At 34.3% G+C, this 20,257-nt stretch overlaps 1 protein-coding gene across 2 annotated transcripts in view; it reads left to right on the forward strand.

Annotated features, from left to right (window-relative positions):
• Positions 1-20,257, forward strand: part of SLC12A2 (solute carrier family 12 member 2) — a 109,756-nt gene that overhangs the window by 46,939 nt on the left and 42,560 nt on the right. For both annotated transcript variants that reach the window (XM_015540046.2, XM_042983170.1), the window contains exons 5-12: positions 2,952-3,091; positions 4,814-4,924; positions 6,939-7,047; positions 9,354-9,481; positions 9,578-9,662; positions 12,608-12,759; positions 17,952-18,059; positions 19,116-19,239. In XM_015540046.2, the coding sequence (XP_015395532.2) occupies positions 2,952-3,091; positions 4,814-4,924; positions 6,939-7,047; positions 9,354-9,481; positions 9,578-9,662; positions 12,608-12,759; positions 17,952-18,059; positions 19,116-19,239 (957 nt within the window). The remainder of the gene's footprint in view (positions 1-2,951; positions 3,092-4,813; positions 4,925-6,938; positions 7,048-9,353; positions 9,482-9,577; positions 9,663-12,607; positions 12,760-17,951; positions 18,060-19,115; positions 19,240-20,257) is intronic.

Consider the following 20,257-nt stretch of genomic DNA (forward strand, 5'->3'; position numbering starts at 1 on the left):
GTGATGTATCACGTTGATCGATTTGCGAATGTTGAACCAGCCCTGCATCCCAGGAATGAATCCCACTTGATCATGGTGAATAATTCTTTTTATATGCCGTTGAATTCGATTCGCTAGTATCTTATTGAGAATTTTTGCATCCATATTCATCAGGGATATTGGCCTGTAGTTCTCTTTTTTTACTGGGTCTCTGTCTGGTTTAGGAATCCAAGTAATACTGGCTTCATAGAATGAGTCTGGAAGTTTTCCTTCCCTTTCTATTTCTTGGAATAGCTTGAGAAGGATAGGTATTATCTCTGCTTTAAACGTCTGGTAGAACTCCCCTGGGAAGCCATCTGGTCCTGGACTTTATTTGTTGGGAGATTTTTGATAACCGATTCAATTTCTTCGCTGGTTATGGGTCTGTTCAAGCTTTCTATTTCCTCCTGATTGAGTTTTGGAAGCGTGTGGGTGTTTAGGAATTTGTCCGTTTCTTCCAGGTTGTCCAATTTGTTGGCATATAATTTTTCATAGTATTCCCTGATAATTGTTTGTATCTCTGAGGGATTGGTTGTAATAATTCCATTTTCATTCATGATTTTATCTATTTGGGTCATCTCCCTTTTCTTTTTGAGAAGCCTGGCTAGAGGTTTGTCAATTTTGTTTATTTTTTCAAAAAACCAACTCTTGGTTTCGTTGATCTGCTTTACAGTTTTTTTAGATTCTATATTGTTTATTTCTGTAACAAAGCAAATTTAAATTGAAGATAAATACGTACTTTATGCCAATTAGTAAAATACCAGGCTGAGAGTAGTAGGTCTTTAATACTATCTTTTGATGCTAATGAAAAAAAAAAAAAAAAAGGAAAACAGCTTTTAAAACTGGTTTCCTCTAGGAAGCAAGAGTGGAAGTGAAAGAAACAGGGCAGAGAACATTTACATCAGGAGTAAAAGTATAAGGAGAACAGCAGCTGCTCTTTTATTTTCTATTATCCATTTGCTCTTATATTCTTGGAAAAAATGCAAATGGTTTAAAAATTAACAAAACTGGTATGAAACTTTAAGGTTTACACATCTTAATTTGTAAAAGATAAAATACAGTTCTGGAATGTCAGAATTTGCCTACCTTTATTCATCATTCCTGAGGTGAATTTCCCCTTCTCATTGTTCCCGCATATTGAATGCACCTGAAGATACATATTTTTTCTTCTTAGTAATAGAAAGACTTGAAATCATAACTGTAAAACATATGATGGATGAATTCTCTGCTTTTACAGGTCCTGTTGGTTATGTTTCTCATTTTAAAATTTATATTGTCACCTGTTGAAACCCATGAGTCATTGTTGATTTCGGTTAACCTTTCATGGTGACTTAATTTTCTCATTTATGAAATCAGGATAAATAATATGTAATTCATTGTTGGTATTGGCATTAAACAAAGATAGTTTAAATCAATTTTGAGAACATATGTTAAATATAGGCTTGATAATTAGAGTATTCTAGGAATTTTCCTGTGATTAATTAGATTATGATTTAGTTTTACACTAAGATCTTTATTTGACATAAAAAACTGTCCTTATATAAGTCCATTAGAACTTTTTTAGTATTCAAAAATATTTCTGGGAGATTTTTAAGTAATTTCATCTGATTAAAAACCATAAAACCAGGAGCACCTGGGTGGCTCAGTCGGGTAAGCATACAGCTTTGGCTCAGGTCATGATTTCACAGTTCACGGGTTCGAGCCCCATGTCGGGCTCTGTGCTAACAGCTCAGAGCTTGGAGCCTGCTTCAGATTCTGTGTCTCCGTCTCTCTCTACCCCTCCCCTGCTTGCTCTCTCTCTCAAAATAAACATTTTAAAAAATTAAAAAATAAACATGAGTTAAAAAAATACATAAGACCAATCAATACATAGGATTAGGTTGTTGTTTTTTTTCCCAAGATTTCCAAGGTGGTGGAAATGATTAATTGGTAAAATAAGTAACTAAGGAAGTTTGGGGTGGATGGATTTAAAGTGTAGAATATTTTTTTTTGAGAGAATTGATAGAATTAACTATAAGACCTATTATAGGTATGTCCAAAATGAAGTTTGTGTATTTAGTACTTTATTAAACTATAGGATTTTTTGTTGTATTTGTCTTCATTATACTAGAAGAACAGGAGAAATGTTCAACTATTAAAAGGCATTTCATTATACAGTCTTATGAACTAAACAGTTCATTAGTATCTAAGAGAAAATGTATATAACTTCATGTAACTTCATTATTATTAAAACTAAGTTTGATAATTACCTAGAGGCCATAAATAAATTAGAATTTTAGAAGAATTCTTAGAGCTAAGCGTTAGATTGACTCAAAATCATAATACTGGTTAATATTTAGGTTAGAAAAACACTTGCTTCATGATAGTTCATTTAATGTCCTTGTTGACTATTGCATGTAGGCTGGATTTATGAAAATATAAACTATCTATTTAGGAGACCACCATATGCTTCTTCGCAGTTTCTTGTGAAATTTTCTTATGAAGTTTGCTTAGTCTTAATATTCACATTACCAACAAATTCCCATATTAATTTAAGTAACTGAAATAATCTCAACTGTGATTTTGAAAGTTACATTAACATTAAAAGCACTACTTAGAAAACCATCAGGAGATGATCTTGGTATCTGTGAATCTGAGCAGAAGGCTGTTGCCCGTTTTAGTCTAAGCTTTAGAAGAGAAAATAAGGATTTAAATAGCTGGATGATTTTATATTTGATACAGGCAGAATTCTCTGGATGTTGAGAACTGTTAATGAATGAAGTGGGTTGTTAAGAATTCTTTTGTTTCTTCCTGAAAATATGCTCACCCACTTGCTCGTTAATTTAACTGCTGTGCTTACGGGAGGCATGTGCTTTCTGAATTCTTGTGAAATTAAAAGGATTGTTTGACATTTAAAATCCTAACTTTACTACTTTTTTTGTTCTTTCTCTTAGGAGGAGCATATTATTTAATATCTAGAAGTTTAGGGCCAGAATTTGGTGGCGCAATTGGCCTGATCTTCGCTTTTGCCAATGCTGTTGCAGTTGCTATGTATGTGGTTGGATTTGCAGAAACTGTGGTGGAGCTGCTTAAGGTAATTTCCCCTTTTAGACGTTGGTTTCCCAAATGTTTATTGAGGGGGTTATGTACCACTCCCCATGTTAGATGCTAGGAAAGCTGTCATGGACGCAAAACACGTCCTTCAAGAAGTTTAGTGTGGAAGATAGACAAAGAAAATAATGACAATACGATGTCACAAGTGGGTAGTTGTAGGAGACCTTGGCAACACAAAGGGTAATCACTTAACCTATGTCCAGGAAAGGGGGTAGCACAGGAGTGTAAGGAAGAGTTTTCCAGGGATGGGAGTCTAGGTGTTAGCAGGCGGGTCAGAGGAATGGGGCATCGTATGAAGGGAATAGGGAAGAAAAGGAAACAAAGGCCTGGAAGAGTATGGTTTGTTTAAAAAACAAAACAAAACAAAAACCCTGTAAATATTTCTTTATGACTAGAGCCTAAAGATTTAAAACTAAAGAGAGGAAAAAAAGGGTCAAATCAGGAAAGGTATTGTTTGCTGTTAAATTGTGGTCTTAATCTTGATCAGAGTTAGGGGCTGGGACGTGATCAGATTGGTGCCTAAAGAAACCCCTGGCCCTCAAGTAGAGAATGGATCTGAGGGATCACAGGTGGAGAGGGAGACCATTTAGAAGATTGTAGCTATCCTGGGAGAGGGATGCTGGCATACGTTCAAACAGTGACCAGTGAGGCTGGAGAAGTGTAGTGAACTGGAAAGATTTTTTTAAATGTTGAATGAGTGGACTTGATGATTATTGGGCTTATGGCAAATTAGAGAAAGGGAAAGGATTTTCAGGTTTATATACAGATTTCTCGGTGATTCAAATGGAGGATAATGGCCTTCCCTTCGAAATAGCAACACAGGGCAGTTTAATTTGGGATGTCTAATTTGAGGAACCTGAGTTACATCCCAGTAGAGCTGGCCAGGAAGTAGTTGATAATACTGCTCTGGAGTTTAGGAGAGCATTTGTTTAAAAAAGGCATTGGGATGTGTGTAAAGCAGTACAAGCGAAATAGGATTTGACATATTTAAATGAGAAGAACCTTGAGAGATACCTGTAGTTGTTCATGTTAGGTTAGGTTGTAACTCTTCTTCTGCAGTAATATGCAGTACAGTAGGAAGGGTAAAATCTGAGGAGGACTGAGACTTACATTGGCATTGACCTTCTTTGTATAGGCCAAAGGGATGGAGAAAAGCAAGGGCTATACGAAAGCAAGCAATGTAACTATTATGAATTCCTGTTTTTACATTATTTAATTTGTTAGCATGTTTTTAATGTCATTGAAATTAAACCACAAACATTTTTACTTGTAGAGTGGAAAGAGTGTGATTTTGGGCAAAAATGTATTCATTTCTTAGACAGTATAAAAGACCATTTTCAAAAGCATGACTTGGCTAATCACAGTGAATACAAAATATATTTCTTGAAAAAATCCTGTTGGTACTGCTTTGACATACTATGATTTTTATTTGCTTGTTACCAATTTCATTTTTGATTTATTGAATCTGTATTAAATACAGCATTAATTTGATCATATTTTTGATATCTTGAGATAATTGTATGATACCTCAATAGTACATAGTTATTTATTCCTTTTCCTTAGGCCTCCCTATTCATTCCATAGTCATTTATCTAACTTTTTCATGTAAGGTGTTGTCATGTCTCTGAAATGTTTCAAAAAAGAATTAAATAGTTTACTTCAGTAACTAATATCGTTCATTACATTGATAATTCTCTTCTAGGAACATTCCATACTTATGATAGATGAAATCAATGATATCCGAATTATTGGAGCCATTACAGTGGTGATCCTTCTAGGTATCTCGGTAGCTGGAATGGAGTGGGAAGCAAAAGTAAGCAATGACATCATTGGAATATCTGTACATATTTAATATGTCAACTTTTAGAACTTATTAGGGACCACTGTTAAGTGTGGTAATATACTTAGATTTTGAAGATTCCTTAAGTGGCCATTTTCAGAGAAATTTATGTATCAGGTTATCTTCTATCTGACAAGGTAAGGAATATTTGGAGATAACAGTCATTCCAGCATCCACTTAAACCCAGTACTTTCTAACTTTTGACTTCCTACCTTCCATCCCTTCCCCTAATCTTAATTTACATTCTTTAGAATCACTCTGGTCAGTATGTTAGGAGCCCAAATTAAACTCTTGGCTTTGTAATTATTTAAAAGTTCAACTTCGAAAATTAACACAGGGGCAATAAACTTCAAACTAGTGCCCATAGAGATCAGAAAAGTTAATCTTGTTCCTTGCGATTGAACTCTCAGAAATCCCAACTACCTAAGCCAAGGGCACTGTTACTGGGAAGAATTGGTGAAGTCACATGTTAACATGTAGGCAGGGCAACTGGAATTATTTCTGTACCTTTGAGAAAATATTCCTCAGCACAACTCTATTTTCCTGACTAATGCACATCCACACAGATGCTGCTGAGGATCTCTAAGTCCTTTTAGGTTTCTTCTTGTTTCCTTTTTTAAGTCATGTAAGATCACACATCTGTGCTATATATGAGCCATGATAATGTTACCAGATCAAAAATTAGGAAAACTGTAAAGATTAAGGGTTATTTTCTTAAATCATTAGTATAAAATTAAATCATTTACTTACACATTTAACCAGTTGACTTTACTGAAAATAATAGAATTTCATACTACCTGGGACATGATTCTCATTCAAGCAGTTTTTCTTACCACAGATGACACAGGTTTTCTGGAGTATCTGCTCCACTTTATTGGGAGGTTAAGAGTGGAGGAGGAAAGGTGAGGGTAGGGGGCAAAATAGTAAACAGAGTCAAATGTATAAAATTGCAGTTCTAAAATAAATGTCATAGGGATGTCATGTACTGCATGGTGACTATAGTTTACTGCATATTTGAAAGTTGCTTTTTTAAGAGAGTATATCTTAAAAGTTCTCATCACAGGAAAAGACAAATTTTTAACTCTGGTCATGGATATTAACTAGACTTATTCTGGTCATTTCACAATTTATGTGTATAAATACTGAATCATTGCATGGTACCCAGGAAACTAAAACATTGTTACACATCAGTTAGGCCTCACAAAAACAAAACAAAAAGAGTGCAGGAGGAGGGGTTGTTCTCATAGATTGTTCCCCCAGACCCATTGCTACTTAGATCCTCCTCCTGGATATTGTCTTCTTTCTGTACTTTTTCTTCGTCTTTTCCTACAGGTGTCACACATTCAGCATTGTCTTTGGACTTGGTGTAAAACTTGTGTTTGTAACAGATATGTTCCCCACGTCAACATTGTACTTAAGGTGGAGGGGGCAGTAAATAACCACAAAGGATGAAAAGCCTACAGATTGTGGAATTTATAGTGCTTTATGATTTACTGGAGGGCATGCACATCTTTAATTTCAGAAATACATGGGCTGGTTCTACGTTTGCTATCCATTTTCTTCCGAGCATATTGAACATTTTTGGATAGTTCTTCAAAGATTTTTCATCTCATAAAAGTTTATTGAGGGGCGCCTGGGTGGCCCATTTGGTTAAGTGTCTGACTTCAGCTCAGGTCATGATCTCACAGTTTGTGAGTTCGAGTCCCACGTTGGGCTCTGTGCTGACAGCCTGGAGCCTGCTTCGGATTCTGTGTCTCCTCTCCCTGCCCCTCTCCTGCTCACACTCTCACACTGTCTCAAAAATAAACGTTTTAAAAAATTAAAAATAAAAGTTTATTGAGCACTTGCTTTGTGCTTAGCACTGTTTGAGGCTCTGGGAAAACAAGACAGAAATCCTTTCCCTCATGCAAGTTATATGGTAGTGAAAGTGAATCAGTGTATAGACGTGAGAGATTTGATTTTGATTTTTAATATTTGAAATTTCTAGGCTCAGATTGTTCTTTTGGTGATTCTACTTCTTGCTATTGCTGATTTCGTCATAGGAACATTCATCCCATTGGACAGCAAGAAGCCCAAAGGTTTCTTTGGTTATAAATGTAAGTAAAAAAAAAACAATTTTAAAGGTGCTTATTATAACATTCCATTAGTAAACAAGATTAGTATATTTTAGGTTCTTTGTAATAGAATTGATTTTGGTATAGTTACTCCAATTTAGTATTGTCTCTTTTATGTATGTTACAGAGTAAAATACCACTTTTATTTAACCCTTTGGTTTTTCATTATTAGCAACAAAAGGTAATAGAAGTAGAAAAATCAGTGCTACTGAGGAAAGGTGCTTTTGTTCTTTATAATTTAGGGAGTTTTTAACTGAAATGGTAACTTGTGTTTTCACATGGCTTTTTCATTCTTCACAACCCAAAGTGCCTAAACCTGTGAAAGAAACATTCATTTCTTGGTGTAATTGCAACTTAAGTTTTTCTACAGTTGTCATTAGAATTTGTGAGAATTTTCCACAGTTTTCACCTCTGTAACCCTTTTCATTCTGCATCTGATTGATGAAATTGTCATTTGTTATTCCCCAAAGTGTCTCTCTGTACTGCCCCCTCCACCCCAACTCCCCACCTACTGGATCAACCCATCCTGTCTCCACAGGGTAAAATGGAGCAGGAAACAATTGTTGCATCAGCATCATAGAGGCTCACCACTTAGGGTAATAAATAGACTTGTCTTCAGTTCATCAAAATTCCTGGTTTTGCAGCCTTAGAGGAAGAGACATAGCTTTTATACTGCAAAATTGTATAGCCCAGAGCTGCTCACACAGATCTGTGAAAAGATACAGAATGTACATCAATGCATTTCTTCCTTCACAAAGTCTTACTGGGAACAAAAATCAGCTGACCCAAATTGTGCAAACTAGACCCCTAGTTGGTCTACACCCTGGTGTAAGCTCACTGATAACGTACAGACCTTAGAACATTTGTGAGTAGCACTGGTTTGGCTTATATCAGACACTGACTTAGTTGGCCTGGGTGGTTTTCTGATAGGAATTGTTCCAAGGATTTTACCTGAGCCAGTGATGCTTTTCCATTCTTCACAACCCATTATTTGTGCCTTCTGGTCCTGGGTTGATAGTGTGATAATATGTTTTTATGAGTGGTATTCATGCCTGATTCTAAGCTGGGCTTTAAATTCTTTATCTTCTCCATTGGGAGGACAGGTGTCTACTATGCATGCCAGAAGTGAAGTTCAGTAGCATTACTTAGGTAGTTCCTTTTCTTTATTTTATGCTCTCATAAATTGTGACATTTATTTTAATTACAAGTGATTTTTTACTTAAGTGTTTTTTTAGGATAAAAAAATTTTTTGAGCATTTCTTTTTGCAACTTTATTTCTAAAAGAAGTGTTAAAAATTAGAGTGGATAATTACTTCTAAAAATATTCCTAGTAATTATATATTTTCTCTTTGTGACTTAGGTTGACTTCAGAATAGCTACAAATAACTGCCACGTTTTTCATTTCCTTGTGTTTCAGATCCTTGGCAACTTTACAAAAGTATTGCATAGCTATCTAGTATAGTAATAAATATTGTATAAGTAGCATATCTAGATTTATCTCAGTCTGAAGTACATAAATCTAAATAAATTTTGGAATGTGACTTTTTTTCTTGGTGACTGATACTGCTTTGCTATCTTGCCATTCATCTTACTAAGGTAGTGAGCTACCAGATGGCTCTAGCAGAGGACCTGGCGTATGGCACACACTCAGATACTGGTGGATGGGTGGATGGTTAAATGACAGTTAGCGGGTTATTTCATTGTCAGGGCCCATCATAATAGATGAAAACAGTAGGACTAGTTAAAGCTTTGATTATTGTTACAATGGAAAGGGACTTTACCTAGTTTGCTTCAGCTAAAATTCTGTGGAAGCCTGATGAATACTTCAGCGTCGAAGCATAAACAGGTCAGCACTAGGAAGTAGAGAAAGCTATACAGATAGTATGTAGGTTAGATGTAAGAAAAAAATGGTTCCATGTTAGTATGATGTTTTTCTACCTCCTTTCTTGTTTCCTTGACTGACCCCAGACATTAAGAAGTTTATCCATGCTTTGATTGACATCTGGACTAGTGATACCAATCAAGGTAGAGGTGCTTGAAACATAATTAGTAAGGTATATGGACTAGTACGCATGACCGAAGTCAAATCATCATTTTGATTGTAAACTGTTCCCTCATATAAGAAAAGAGGAATGCCAGACTTCACCTAGGAGGTATTCAAGAATTTACCAGTGACTTGAACTGAAAAAAAACGAGGGATCGTGCATATGTATCGCTCAGACTTGACCTAAATTATAATGGTGCAATCTGCTTTCCATTAATTGCCAAAGACATTTTGTTCTCCATAGCTGAAATATTTAATGAGAACTTTGGACCGGATTTTCGGGAGGAAGAGACTTTCTTTTCTGTATTTGCCATCTTTTTCCCTGCCGCAACTGGGATTCTTGCCGGAGCAAATATCTCCGGTGATCTTGCGGTAAGTATTACAAGGTACTGGATCACTTCTGTATAAAAAACGGTAGATGTATATTATTTTTAAAGGTAGACTTAAATTTTTTTTCTTGCCTTCTAGGATCCTCAGTCAGCCATACCCAAAGGAACACTCTTAGCCATTTTAATTACTACAGTGGTTTACATAGGAATTGCAGTATCCGTAGGTAAATAACCATATAGTTTTTTATGTGTTTCAGAAATTTCATGATGTACCCACTTTAAGTATTTATTTCCATGACATTTCTATTTCTAACTTTTAAATTAAGAAATATTTCAGTAAGAAGGTTTAGAGTTGCATATTTTAATTCAGAGAGAGTTTTAAATAAACTGGTAATGATTTTATAGGCATTAGCTAAACTACCAGATGCTCTATTGTTTTTTCCTCTAAGATTTTTATTAAAGTAAATTAGAAAATTATGTAGTCTTATTTGCAAACTTAAATTTCACTGAGCTACAGTTTATAGAAAATGTAATACAATGGTGTAGAAGTAAGTGAATTTTACTTTGTGATCTTTATAAAATTTTTAATATTTTTGCTTATGGTCATTATTTTATATTTGCATGTTAATCTTACTACGTATGAAGATTGTTTCAAGACATTTAAACAACATCTGGCATTTTCTGTCATAAAAAAATGATTCTGGTAAACAGGACATAGTGCATCAAATGAAAAGCGTTACTGAAGTCTTAGTAAATCGAATGAAAATGGTTTTAAATCTTTTATTACATTCATGAAATCATGGCATTTTAGAACTTGAAAGGACTTAAGTGGTCAACCAGTCTCTAAATCACTGTTTTGCACAAGACTGAAAGTTTAGAGATTTCCTTACCAAGGATAACTGACACTTGATTTCCAGAAGTGTTTTCTTGGCAAAGAGAGATTTTGTTTTGTTTTATAATGAATTCTTTAAAGAATGTTAGTAAAGTAGGTTCTTTAAAATATACTAATCCAAAAAAAAAGGTAAATATTTATTTGCCTGTAATTTACATGTAGTGACTATAGATAAATTGTATTGCCTTTACTACACTTTGGTGAAACTATATACTTTACCCAGAACACATATATTCTTGAATTGTAAGCCTTGTTTTAATGTCTAGACTCAAGTTTTCCAGTTAAATCTCTGAACTATATCATAAGAATAAAGCTTTAGTTTAAAACCAGTCTGAAGAATCAAACTCCAAAATCATAGACCACAGAGTATAAGGTTTTCATAGTATTTCGGTAAGAAAAATTTTTTAAATGTGTATTTATTTCTGAGAGAACATGAGTAGGGGAGGGGCAGTGGGAATCGGAGACGGAGGCAGGGAATCTGAAGCAGTCCCTGTGCTGTTAATGCAAAGCCTGATCTGGGGTTTGTTCCCACAAACCATGAGATCATGACATTCCCATGAGCCATGAAATGGTGACGTGAGCCAAAGTTGGGCACTCAACTGACTCAGCCACCTGCTCACTCCAAGAAAATTGTACTTTGTCACATATTTGGTGATAGGTTGTGAAGTAATGACAGAACTCTTTTTATAAACTCTCCTGTTAATTTGCCTAAATGTAATTTTGAAACTTCACTAAACAAGAATTGGAAATGCTAATAATGCTATCATGGTGGGCTAAATTCACATTTAGTAAAGGAGTTGGATTTCATTTATTCTTCCAAGTCTGTATATGCGCAAATCTCTGAAATTCATTTAGAAAAAACAAATCAATTATATATATAAGCTTAGCAAAATATTTTTGTGTTCCCCTAAAAGTTCTTGGCACAAGAAAATTTAGTTTTAATTTAAAGAAAGGTTTATATAACTGGTTATGTTTCACATTGGAAAATAGTTACAGCAAATAAATGGTTTCTGTTTGTATGTTACCCCCTAACGCTGTTGGCCATCATACTCCTTTCATTCTGTCCACATTAGCCCTTGGAGTGTCTGTTCTCCCTGACCAGCCTACATCAGTGGTTGTGTAACTAGTTCAAAGTAATGGAACCTTTTCTCACCCAATCACATCCATGTAGAACATCAGAATATGAAACACTTAAAAGCATACATGCTTTATAAAGGGTAGACAAGCTTCTTTTCTCCCCTCACCCAAATGGTTTCACAAGCACCTTTAAGGAAACGTGGTTTTGCAAACACTATTCTGAGAGTTAGATGAAGAAATTGAGGACAAAAAGGACTTGATGTAGGCTGTCTAATCATTAAAATGTTCTTCCTTTCAAACTTAAGTTTCTGTTTGTTGTTCACTTTAGGGTACACTGTTTATTACTTTTACTTCATATGTGATGAGACAGGAGTGCTAAAGTGCTTCAAAAGTAAAAATATATGAAGTCTAAGGAATGGTAATTGCCAATAGTTACACATCATATGTTGTTCCAAATAATGAAATGCTTTTTTATAAATAAAGTTTTTTAAATGTCGTATTATAGAAGTTTTCAATTTTGCACAAGAGTAGAGAGCTTTTTCTAATCAACTATAACCCAGTTTCAATGAAGTTATCAAGAATTAACAATGTGTGGTTAATCTTGTTTCACCTATACCCGTTCATTCTGCCCCACCAGTTATTTTTAATCAATTCTCCAATAATTATGTCTTTTCTTAATATCAGGGTAGACTTACTTGAGCCAGAGGTTTAAACAGAATTATAATTCATTGATATTCACATTGCTTTCCTTCACAGAAGTTTGATATTACCTGAAATCTGATCTTTGGCATGTTTCAAATATAAAATACTTGGAGCAGGAAAACATTTCTCCCATTTGTAACTCTTTCAACACAACGTGTTTATATTTGCTTAAGGACATCTTACCAAATAGACCTAGAAATGGTTTTGCTTGTTATCATTTTCCACAACCACATGTACAGGGTTTTTAATCGTGTATTTGTAAAATACTAGTTTTTAATAATGTTTTGATTCATTAAAATATTGGGGATCATGATGCTTTTTAAATTCTATTACAGGTAAATCTTTGTAAACTATAAATGCTATGAAAGTAAATGGTGAAAATGTCAGTACTTTTAACAAGTATATATTCAGTACCATAATTTGCTTTATGGATATATGTAATTTTGAAATGAATATAAATTTGAGCTATCTTACTTGTTATTGTACCTTGCACTTCAGGTTCTTGTGTTGTTCGAGATGCCACTGGGAACGTTAATGACACTATTGTAACAGAGCTAACAAACTGTACTTCTGCAGCCTGCAAATTAAACTTCGACTTTTCATCCTGTGAAACCAGCCCTTGTTCCTATGGCCTAATGAACAATTTCCAGGTGAGCATCATATTTATATTATACAGACATTTATGTAGAGGTTAGAATGCTATCAAATTTGGGCATTGAGATTCCAGCACTAACTTAGAAGGGAGGGCTATTGTTATTTTCTACCCAGATATCTGTTGGAAAAGTCTCTAGATAACTAATTGGGCAAATAGAAAAATTTTGAAAGGGTAAAATCTGAAGCTCTTCAAGAGCAAAAGGGCTCCCAAGGGTAACACTTCTATATTAGGGTACAATATATAGTACATATGTATGGTGTATAGTTTAAGAAAACAAGCATCTCACACATGGTCATATTTCTTGGGTCTATTTCTAGGTTCTCTATTGTGTTCTATTGATGTTTGCATCTATCCATCCACTAGTACCATACATTTTTGACTAGAGTAGTTACATAATAAGTCTTAAAGTCAAGTAGATTGATATCTACCACTTTATCCTTTTTCAAAATGGTTTTAGCTATCTTAGTTCTTTTTGCTTTTCTATAAAAATTCTAGAGTAATCTTATGTTTATCTGAAAAAAGTCTTGGTGGGGTTTTGTTACGAACTGCTTTAAACTTGTATATCAATTTAGGGAGAATGACATATTCACTCTATTGAGTGTTAGAATCCGTGAACACAGTCTATTACTCCATTTATTTAGGTCTTTGGTTTCCTTCATCAGCATTGTGTAGTTTTCAGAATACAAGTCCTATACGTGTTTTGTTAGATTTGCACAAGTATTTCATGTTAATTTGAGTTTTTTAAATCCACATTTGTTCACATGAGTTTGTTTTTCTAATTAGAGGTGTCTACATAATTGTTTTATATATAAAATCCCTTTTAAAAAAACACTGATGAGTATCAGTAGTGTTATTTAGTTAGATAAGGCCCATATAGTCCTAGTGTGCTAAACTACCATTGAACAACAGAATTAAATTTTTGTTGTTGTTTACTTACTTATTTTTGAGACAGATCAGGGGAAGGGCAGAGAGAATCCCAAGAAGGCTCTGCATTGTGAGTGAGGAGCCTGACATGGGGCTTGACCTCATGAACTGTTAGATCGTGACCTGAGACAAAATCAAGAGTCAGATGCTTAACTGACTGAGCCACCCAGGCACCCCCAGAATTAAGTTCTTAATGGATGTTTGAAAGTTTGTGACCTTTTAAAACATATGAACTGTGTAAAAGATAACACTACTTGTCCAGAACTTGGAGGATATCATTTCTTCTTCCTTTTATTATTATCTCTACAAGGTTCTAAAGGTAAAATGAAATTTTTGTAAAATATATGGGTTTTTACAAACAGAAGTTTATACTGAATCAAAGGAAAAACTAAAAATTTTGTTTCCTGGTGTTTTTACAGTTTAGTGTAATTATAATAAACAATAATTGATGATTTATTGTATTTTAGGACAGTATAAATTTCATGTAGAATAATGAAATTTTGTAATAAAATGTAACATTTTAATGGCGTTATTTTTATTTTTTGTGGTTTCAAGCAATTGTCTACATTTTCAGTGTTTAGAAATATTGAACCCAATTATATAATAGAAGTTTGTTTTTTTCTAGTCACAAGACTAGGCATAGTCGTAGGCATGAAAGAAAGTATTCATATCCAGCTAATGATCCAGGCCAATTCTGACATTGATATTGTGTATGAAAGGCACAAATGTTGATCTCTGCCCAGTGACTGAAAATGCCAATCAGATTTCTGTGTTGTTGCCTTAAAATACAAAAGTGTGTTGTCTTTATCAAGTCTAGTATGGACTCAGTAAAGCAAAGAGCAGCTTGGTTTATGTAAAGCTGCTTTGCTTATACAACTAAATAAATCTTCAAAAATTTTAAAAATGCTTTGTAAAGTGAAACAAAAAAATCCTGTAAAAGCGTAAACTCATCATTTAGAGAATGAAGGATGGTACACAGAACATAAGTAACAAGCATGCAAGTTGGAGTTTGATGATGCAATCCACCCAAAACCACACTTGATAATGCCATTGTGCATGTCTTTGTCTTTTCATACTTCAGGAAGAAAAATGACTTGGATCATTTTGTCTTAAATTTTGATTTTTACATATATAGTCGTAGGTTTCTTAATGTATTTCTACATTTTAATGTCTTCTGAAACCACTGACTCACCATTGCTTAGTAAATAAAGTGTGAGCCTTTTTACTGTCAGTCAAAACCCTTCATAACCAGTCTTATGTCCCGCTGCCTTCTATCCACACTGAACCCATGTGGTTGCATATTTTTGCATATATACATGCACACATGCTTCTCCTAGTCTTTTCCTTTTTTTTTTTTTTTTTTGGCACTTCATTCTGCTTGGAATGCACCTACTTTTTTTCTTTCTATATGTGCAAATATGCCTTTAATCAAGGAAACACAGTTCCATGAAGATTTTCTTGAACCTCAAATCATCAACACATACACATATATTTCCCCCATAGAAAAATCTTGACTTTTGTTTTTTTTCTCTTACTAGAGATAAGACCTTTATTTTTGTCATCTTTGTTGCCATCATGTATTGTGGACAACACTGATGTTACCATTATTTACATTCATTATCATTATCCTTGCTATTCATATTTTATCATAAAATGGTGGGAAATGCAGAGGTTATTGGGTAAATATGTAACTAGAAAATAGGAAACTCAGCAAATTTTAGAAGGATAGCGTTTCTAGATGCTAAGTGTGGAGCATTATTTACCTCCCTTCAGAGGTGATAGAAGAAGAGGAAACGTGATTTTTCCCTCAAAATTGACAGATGAAAGGTTATAGTTATATGTAATGCTTGTGGTGTCTGTTTTGCCTTAATCCAGCAAAGTATCATTTTCTCTGTACTTTGCTTTTTTTCTTCCTTTATCTCCTGTCTTTGCACTTACCTTTGGGGTCATGATGGACAGGCACACAATTTTGGATTTGAAAAGTATATATAGCAGAAATCAAGTCTGTTCATTTTTATTCTGGTCCATCTTATCTGTCCTTTATAATCTCCTTCCCCAAAGACAGGAGTTGCACTGCTAATCTAGTATTAACGACTGTGAAACATAGTGATTGTGAAAAACATATGGCATATATCTAACTACCAAAATTTGACTAAAGGGCCGAATAGAAAATCATTTAAGATTTTTTTCTCTCTGAAATGCTTACAGAGGTCAATGCTAATATTTTTTTAGCCACTTTAATATATTCTTCATTTTTAATACTAAGTCTTTTGAAAGATACAGAGAGAGCTACTTAGGTGAAACAAGGTGGAATTATCAACACATGAAACCAGATGTATCCATTATGGCCCGGGATCATGCCTATAGTTAACTTTACATCTGGTTTAAAGTGTAAAATTACAGTCAAGGGCAAAATAGTCACAAATACCTTAAAACCATATTTCCTTGTCTCCTTCTTAGTTGGCACGGTCTTGGTCACTATAAATGAAAAGTAAATCTCTACTAGGGAAGTAATGAATCTAGGTAATGATCATCATTCACTACTGGTGGAACTTATAATGGATTGGTCAAGTTGACAGTACCTGAGTCCTCCAGACAATTTTCCACCTCTGTCTTGTCTTTTCACAGTTTTCAAAGATGTGGGAGGAGCAGTGCAATGAATACCTCTATACCTACCCCTTCACTTAAATTTACTAGGTGTTTATGTTTTGCCCCAGGCCTTTACCTTTGTATATATGTATAGTCTCTTTCTTCTCAAATATGTGAAAACAAATTATACACACCATAAAATGCCCATCAGTTTGAGCTCTTTGAAATATTCTATATGGGCACAGTATAGTTAGCCCACTTCAGGAATTCGTTGTTGTTGAAATACTGTTACTTAAATATATCATCCATCTTCATTTTCCCCACTTGCTCCAGTAATGTCCCTTATAGCTATTTTTCTTAGATCCAAAATCCAATCTAGGTTACGTATGGCATTGAGTTACCATGTTCTTTTAAAATCCTTTAATCTAGGAGTTTCCAGCCTGCCTGTTTTAATCTTCCAGGGTGTTGCTATTTTAAAGAGTCCAGGCATGTTACTTTGTTTTTTGCCCCTCAGTTTGGATTTATCTGGTTGTCTTCTCATGATCTAAATGATCAATCCATTTTTTTTTTAAACTTCATTAGGGAAATTTTTGAACATGTACAAAGATAGAGAAAGCAGTGTAATGTACTTTATGAGATTTTATTAATCACCAGTGCTTGGCTGACTTTGTTTTATTTATAACTTCCTACTCCCCACATTATTTAAAGACACATCATAGACTTATGTCCTTTCAGGTAGAAATATCTCCACATTAGGTTCCGAAAGTTGTGGTCTCTTTTTAAAAAAGAGAAAACATAACTACAATACCAATCTCATAGAAAGGGAGGGAGCAAGGAAAGAAAAGAGAGAAAAAGCAACCTTCTTGAGAAAGAAAAGAAAAGAAAGAAAAAACAACCTTGATGGAAGTTCACCATCTTGAAATACTCTTGCCACAGAACTTGTACTTCATCCTGAAGCACTGTCTAGATCTGTCAGTTCACTAGAAATAGAGGTGAGAGCAGCGGGTTACATACCACAAGTTGGAGATGCAGTCAGTGAAATCCAGAAGTGTGAGGCTTCCCTGAGACAATGAATGACTTAATAGTAAAATGTAAAGGAAAGCAGTGAACCTGCTGATTGAAAAAGACGTTAAGAGACGTATCAACCAAATTTAATGTGTGGTCTTTTTGTGGATTTTGGTTTAAACTATTTAAAAAGGCAAGAAAAGATGGAGAACTTGAATGGTGATAGGCTGTTTGGTGATGTTAAGGAACTACTTTTTAAATTCTGACAGTGGCTTTGTAGTTAGAGTTTTTAAAAGTTCTTACCCATTAGAGGTACATGGTGAAATATTTATATATTTGTTTATTAAGTGATGTCTGGGGTTTGATTCACAATGATGTGAGATTGGTCCTGAGCTGATCATTGTTGAAAGCAGGTGATAAATACTTGGTGGTTCATTATGCTCTTCTGTCTGCTGTGTGTCTGAAATTTTACCAAATAAAAAGATTCAAGGTGAACGCTACTGGTAAATATGTTTTAGAAATTTGTAATGCACATAACCATTATTACTGCTTGTTATTATCATATCCCCCCGCCCCGACTGTTAGTCTCCTTCATTAGCATAATAATGATATATAGTATTTTGTTCTTTCTTGACTTGTTTGTAACACTTAATTTTCCCCTTTTTTAAGGTAATGAGCATGGTGTCAGGATTCGCACCATTAATTTCTGCAGGTATCTTCTCAGCCACTCTTTCTTCTGCATTAGCATCCCTTGTGAGTGCTCCCAAAATATTTCAGGTAGGTATTTTCATAGTACAAGCTTTATTGAAAGGGAAGTTATGGTAATATATTTCACTTTGAGATTCTTAACTTTTTCAAATCATTTGTTTGCCTTTATATGTGTATGACATATACACACACATCTCAAGACAGGTATCTTTAATTTTGTGAATGTTTCTCTTTATATAAACATGAGTGCATTTACCTACTGTGAAGGTATCGTCAAGTTGTCTTTCTGTAAATGGTGATGGAGTTTTGTTTTTTCAACATACTCTCATTGCACAAATTTTTATAATGTCTTACTAAGAATAAGGATTGCAGTCCAAGTATAAGTTGAAAGAATTAAAGGACCTTGTGCCCCCTTGCATGATGACAGCCTTTATGTTTTGATTTATGAACATTTGAATGCCTACTATATGCCATACATTGTGTTAGCTACTCAGGATGACGAATGAGGCACATCTTATCTCCCTTTAATGAGCATTAAGCAAACAGCTGACACTGAATAGGATGTTGTTCTGCAGCCTTGTTCCTGATATTATAGTTGTTGCCAGTGAGTAAGGTCAATGTAGAATATATCTCTTAAAATAGTTTTTAGTAGAGTTTTAAGAAAAGTGGTTAAGTTTTATAATTAGGATTTTTATTTGCTTTAAGTCTAGGATTTAGACTTTTTTTTTCATGATGTAGGTCACACCTATGTCATACTCCTCAAATTTTCAGATTTATTTGTATGCCTGCTTCTCTGCCATTTATCTTCATAAAAGAATTTCAGCGTGAGGAGGGGGGTAAGGTAGATAAAAACTTCAGTGGTATTCTCTACCAACTACCTTTTGATACTTGAAATGTTTGGTCTCCTTTATTGTTTGTTAGGTAAAGCAGTGTGACACAGTGGGAAGAAAGAGGATCAAGAAGTAGAAATCTTGTGTTCTAATCCTGAGTGTGTCTGAAATTTTACAGTATTATACGTTTATACAGTATTATACAGTATTATACACTTACACATATTATAACTGTAAGGAAATCTGTTTGTCTAATTTCATTATATTTCCTCTAATATTTGCCTTTCTTCACTAGGCTCTATGTAAGGACAACATCTACCCAGCTTTCCAGATGTTTGCTAAAGGTTATGGGAAAAATAATGAACCTCTTCGTGGCTACATCTTAACATTCTTAATTGCCCTTGGATTCATCTTAATTGGTTAGTCATACAAATGATGTGCTAATACAGATTTTGTAACATTTATAGTGTGAACTCTAAACATTGAATTATTAAATTATGAAGAAAACCTTAATTTGCCTAGTAAACTAAGTTAGTTTTTTTGTGATTAAATGAAAGTGTACGTAGAAAATACTATAAATTATAGTGCTCGGTACATACCTGCGAAAATTATTACCATCACTAAGTCTCCATCAGAGGGAACTCCTAGGTTCTTGTCCCTGAAACATATAAAATGACAGCGTACGAGAAAGGGTTTTAGTGCCCTCCTGAAGGTAGAGCCTCCCCTGAGCTACTTTTGGGCACTTTTACCTCTGATCACAAGTGAGTTAAATGAGTCTTCCACTGCTGAAGATGATAGTAGACTTTTATTAAAAGTCAGATAGACAAGCAAGTATGGAAACTAACTCTCATGTAATGCTGCTAGGTATCTCTTCGGTATGGCTACTTTGGAGAATAAATCACTAATGTTTTGTAAAGGTTCTCACAGTCCAGCAGTTCTTTTTAGTAGTCTATATATATCCTAAAGAAACTTGGACGTATATCCAAAGAACCATATCCAAAGATGTTTTTAGTGTCATTATTTATAATAGAAAAGGAAAGCAACTTAAATACCTACTAACAGAAGAATGAAACTGCCGACTATTATCGGAGAGTAAAAATAATGAATACGCTTTATCTCCACATATCAGTATGAATGAGTCTCAAATATAAAAAATGTAACCAAATTGCAAAATGATAAATATGGTATTTGTCTGACTTTGAAAATACCCAAAACAGTACTGCATAAAACTTGTGGACTATATATGTGTTTAGTAAAACTGTATAATGTCACTGGAAAAATAGGGCAACTTTGGAAGAATGAGGTGGAAAGGGTTCAACTATGGACCCAAGGGTCGATGTCTGGAAGTATATGAAGTACCTGTGGCAAAATATATGTACTCATTAAATCTGAAGTGTGGATATAGGGCTATATCTATCTATCATCTAAAGGCTTAAA

Source organism: Panthera tigris, chromosome A1, assembly GCF_018350195.1.
Source record: "Panthera tigris isolate Pti1 chromosome A1, P.tigris_Pti1_mat1.1, whole genome shotgun sequence".
In the NCBI taxonomy this organism is placed as follows: domain Eukaryota; kingdom Metazoa; phylum Chordata; class Mammalia; order Carnivora; family Felidae; genus Panthera; species Panthera tigris.